Source organism: Cariama cristata, unplaced genomic scaffold (genome assembly GCF_000690535.1).
Source record: "Cariama cristata isolate BGI_N322 unplaced genomic scaffold, ASM69053v1 scaffold11355, whole genome shotgun sequence".
NCBI lineage: Eukaryota > Metazoa > Chordata > Aves > Cariamiformes > Cariamidae > Cariama > Cariama cristata.
Genome location: NW_009619262.1, coordinates 30,353 through 34,581, shown reverse-complemented (window position 1 = coordinate 34,581; position 4,229 = coordinate 30,353). Strand labels below are relative to the sequence as shown.

General features: G+C 44.3%; 1 protein-coding gene across 1 annotated transcript; it reads left to right on the top strand.

Annotated features, from left to right (window-relative positions):
* Window positions 1-306: 306 nt before the first annotated feature.
* Window positions 307-3,869, top strand: LOC104162449 (lymphocyte antigen 6E-like). The gene is made up of 3 exons (XM_009701170.1): window positions 307-381; window positions 2,934-3,053; window positions 3,661-3,869. The coding sequence occupies exons 1-3, from the start codon at window positions 330-332 to the stop codon at window positions 3,867-3,869; spliced, it is 381 nt and encodes a 126-aa protein (XP_009699472.1). The 5' UTR covers window positions 307-329.
* Window positions 3,870-4,229: the final 360 nt, after the last annotated feature.

Genomic DNA, 4,229 nt, shown 5'->3' with positions numbered 1-4,229 from the left:
CACAGTTCAGCCCAACGGAGTAAGAAGGGACTCCCACGTTTGAATCAGATAAATCGTTCCCCAAATTAGCAATGCAGACATGGTCAGCAGGAGCAGGCCTTGGGAAAAAAGATTGGATCTGAATGAGATGTAAAAAAAATTACTACCTGAAGCCTCATAATAGGTTCCTACGCACAAACACACCCACCTCTGATCACATCTTATGTGCTGTCACTCCCCAAACCTCAAATTACTGTAATCAAAGGAAGTCAAAGTAAACGTGGTCCCAGTATAAAACCTTACCGTGGTGCACCATCCCACATTGTCCAGGCTCTGAGGGCACGACAACCATGAAGGCTTTTCTGATTGCCCTGCTGGCGGCAGTCCTATGTGCTGAGCAAGGTAAGGAGCTTTGGAGGCTGGGAGAGCCAGATGGAGAGAATGAAAATACCAGAAGAGAAATTAGAGATAATGCAGGGATAAGAAGGTTTGACAGCTTTTATTGCAATTAGTGAGGTCGTGGTAGTCCAGCTTTTCTTTGGTGTCAGCTGCATCAAGCAGTATTTAGTGTGATTGAGTCTTAGTGACTCTGGGTGAGTTCTGCCAAGGTACCCATAACCCAAAGAAGACGAGCTTATCACTTTGGGTTCTCACACCTTCAAGTATCAAGCTCCAACCACTCACATATGAAGACAGACATGTCAACTGAAAAATGCTAATAGGAATTAAGCTAGGCTTACAGTTTTGCCTTTGGTTTTATTTTTGCTCCTGAATGAAACTTGAGGAATTGTTGATAAAGGTAATATGGTTGGTATTGACACCGCATCTTCTGCAGCGTTTCACTTTATTTCCCACAATGACATTACAAGTAAGAAACTAGATTGCTGGCAGATATTTGAAAGCCTAAGAGCTCTTTCCTCATAGGTTTGAAGAGCTTTTTCAAGTGTCTGGGAGTGAGTGTGTTTGTAATGGGATCCATAATGCTCTGTCCTCGTCCTCTTTCGAAAAGAGGCGCAGATATAACTAGATAATTGTGTAGAAATATCCAGTTGAGAAACATTGGCTCTGTGCGTGTATTTGCAATCCTGAGGAGTACTGCAAGCCTTTTTGCACCGTTAAGGCTATTTCTGGCTGCATTCGCAAAACTAGAGCTAATGGAGGGTGGAGGCCAAATGCAGGAAAAGCTTTATAAGAGCTATAATGGTTTAAGCTTTTATTGTTTCCTGACTGGGAGGGATTTTCCTTGCCTCAGTCAGTGAACATGAGTGTGTTTCAATTGCTTTTGCACGCATGCGGGTGTCTCAGCTCCATCTGCAGCGGGAAATGGTTTGAACAACTTTGTGAGATTTGGCAGAAAAGCAGATCAGAGAGAGCTACAGGGTCTGCAAAATGCAGTAACACTTGCTAGGCATCACGTCTGGGATTGCTCTGGCATGGTCTGCAAAAGGACAGCAGCCCACAGCTTGGGTTGGGGAACCTCCAGAGGAGAGGTGAGAGGCTTAACTTGTCCAAGTGATGGAGAAACAGTGAGTGCTGAATAGTCAGTAAAAAATAAATTAAAACCAGGATGCAACAATGATGGTTTTATCTGCTGTTATGGAGAACACCTGTGCTTGTAACACCTGGCACTAGAAAAGAGCAACTGGGTAGGTTTCAGAGCAAGATGGTCTGTGCTGAGGCACCTAGAGCTGGCTCCTGAGCTGTACTCAAGGCACCTGAGCTCCCCACATCACAAAGCAAAGGCCTTTTTTTTCCCTTACCTGGGGTAGTTATGGCCTAAAATGATTTTTAACTCTCTTTTAAAACTGCTTCTGGAATTATCTAACCAAGTGTCATGGGCAGGTTCAACCTCAGAGATGAATTTGAATCAACAGCAGCAGGTCTTTGGAGTACGCCTGGGAGAAGTTTCCTCATCAAAAATAGGTTCAAATTCAATTGAAAGGGGCTATTCTGTGCAGAAATAAGAGCCTTCCTGGGTTGAGAAAACCAGGAGGAACTGAACCAGGGAAGTTTCAGCCTAACGGAGGACCCTCCCTCGTTTGCAATTTGGTCACCTTCAAGCAAGAGCTCTCCACCACTGGTGATAATGGAGCAGGCTTTCCCAAGAGCAGCTCAACTGCCTCTGTCACCCCTGCTCAGAAATAAGGAGCATTTCGTGGGACTCTGAACAAAAGGGAAGCAGTTTCTGCCAATTGTGAATCCACCTCCAGGGAATGAGAGGGCACGCGCCTGTGTTTCTAGCATGGCCAGCTGGCCAGCCTGGAAGTTTGACTCAATTTACTTTAGTTTTGCTCAGAAATAGATACCCTACCTCCTTCTGGCTTTGTAATAGACCTGGCTCAGCCCTGCTAATAATATCACTGAGAACATGTTGTTCCAGGCGCTAGTAGAAATAATCTCTCTATTGTCCAGAGCATCCTCTCCCAGGGAACTCCCTTTAATGTGGCTCTGTGCTCAGTAATTTAGCTCACAGGGGTGTCGTAAGCTTTAATTAATTCACGTCTGTACGGTGTTTTGCAGATGCAGTCTGAAAATACTAAAAACTAAACTCTCACCTGAAAACAGTGCCAGTTTATCCTCTCCTTGCCAGAACTATACTAGACCCAGCTGGGCAAGTCGCAAGCTCTGCTTTAGCAGGTTGGCTGTCAACCAGGCCAATGTGGACCTGGGGGAGAAAGAAAGGTCACCTGAGAGCGCTGCTCAGGCTGAAAAATGTGTTTTCCAATTTAATCACCGAAAATCTCAAGTAAAGAAAGAAAACCTGTTTTGTTCTTTTTGTTTGCTTTTTCAGCTTCATTAATCAACACCAAGCTCTTGTTTCACTTGTCATGAAAAGTTGTTCGTAATATGATTTTCACCTTGTGTTTTCCAAGAAGGGACATGGCTTTTGACACTTTCTTCCCAGGAGAGCATCGCTGGAAGCCACTAATATGTGTCATGTGTGCTCTTTCCAGCTTCCTCACTGTTTTGCTACACTTGCGACAATGAGCACTCCAACTGGAACTGTCTTAAAACCTATAAGTGTGAAGATCATGAGAAATTCTGTACAACCACATACAGCTCTGTTGGGTTTGGTGAGTACCAGCAACAGATGAAGACTTTTGGGGTTTTTTTTTGTGTGTTTTTGTTTTTTTTTTTCCTCCAGAGACACTGATGGCCAATGGTTTTTTTAGGGCAGTAGTTGGTCTTGTTGGAAAGAATCGATCGCTGAAGTTTAAGGATCACAGCACAACATGTGTGAATCCCTCAGTGGTGCTCTGTGATCCACCACCTGGGGTATGTTCCTCACCGTCTTGTGGCAGGGCTGACTGGAGCGCACCAATTTTCATGAGCAGACCCTCTTGCTTGGTCTGAGAGCTCACACACACGCTTTGCGATGGGGAATGGAAAGGGGTGGCATTTAAGTAATGTGGTTTTAGAAACCGAAAATGCATTGGCAGTGATTTTTTTGCTGTCCTACAGGAAGCACGGTGTGGTTTTCTATCAAGGACCTTCTAGTGCCATGCATTTGATCCAAGTTGTGTGGATACTCACCCAGCACTCATCAAATCCGCTGATAGCTGTTATTACTGCATTGCAAATTAAGCATAGTGCAATATACCTCCTCCTACCATCCTCTGGTCAGCTCTTGCAGAAGAATCTTAAATCACAGCTCTCCTTTCTTGATTATTCTCCATCCAGGCAAGGACACAGGATACCGCATCACCAAGAAATGTTCTGTAGACTGTCCTGAGACAAACGTGAACTTCGGTATGGCGGCTTATTCCACCAAATGCTGTGGTACCTCCTTGTGCAATTTCAGTGGTGCCAACAGTGTAAAAATCAGCTACGCCGTGATGTTCCTTGGAATTGTGGCCAGTATGATCTGTGTCATCCGGGCAGGATTGTGATGAGGGGTGAGAGAAGATGTGACAACGCAAGAACCTACAAAGTATACCCCAACTGAGAAACCAATATATTCTGTCAAGTGTCTCCAACAGGGTCTATGCTACCCTGTTTTTTCCAAGACATTGCTTCAGATCCCATCCACAAAATGACATGGTAGTGTATCTCCTATTTTTTCCCCTGTATCATTTATTGTTTTGTACTAATTTTCCCTGGGAAAGCTCTTTTGATAGCACGTGTGTGACAATCGTCAGACAAAATAAAGATGTATGTTATTCTAGAGTGTGTTTGCTATATCCACACTAAGATCAGCCTGAGAAAAGGGCTCTGCCAGAAAGGGCTGTAGTCTGAATCTCTACTTCACA

What these genes read in the sequence shown, in the direction of transcription:
- LOC104162449 (XM_009701170.1), top strand. Translation starts at nt 330, where the DNA reads ATGAAGGCTTTTCTGATTGCCCTGCTGGCGGCAGTCCTATGTGCTGAG. An exon ending in AGTCCTATGTGCTGAGCAAG is followed by an intron (nt 382 to 2,933) that starts GTAAGGAGCTTT and finishes TGCTCTTTCCAG; the next exon opens with CTTCCTCACTGTTTTGCTAC. An exon ending in ATACAGCTCTGTTGGGTTTG is followed by an intron (nt 3,054 to 3,660) that starts GTGAGTACCAGC and finishes TTCTCCATCCAG; the next exon opens with GCAAGGACACAGGATACCGC.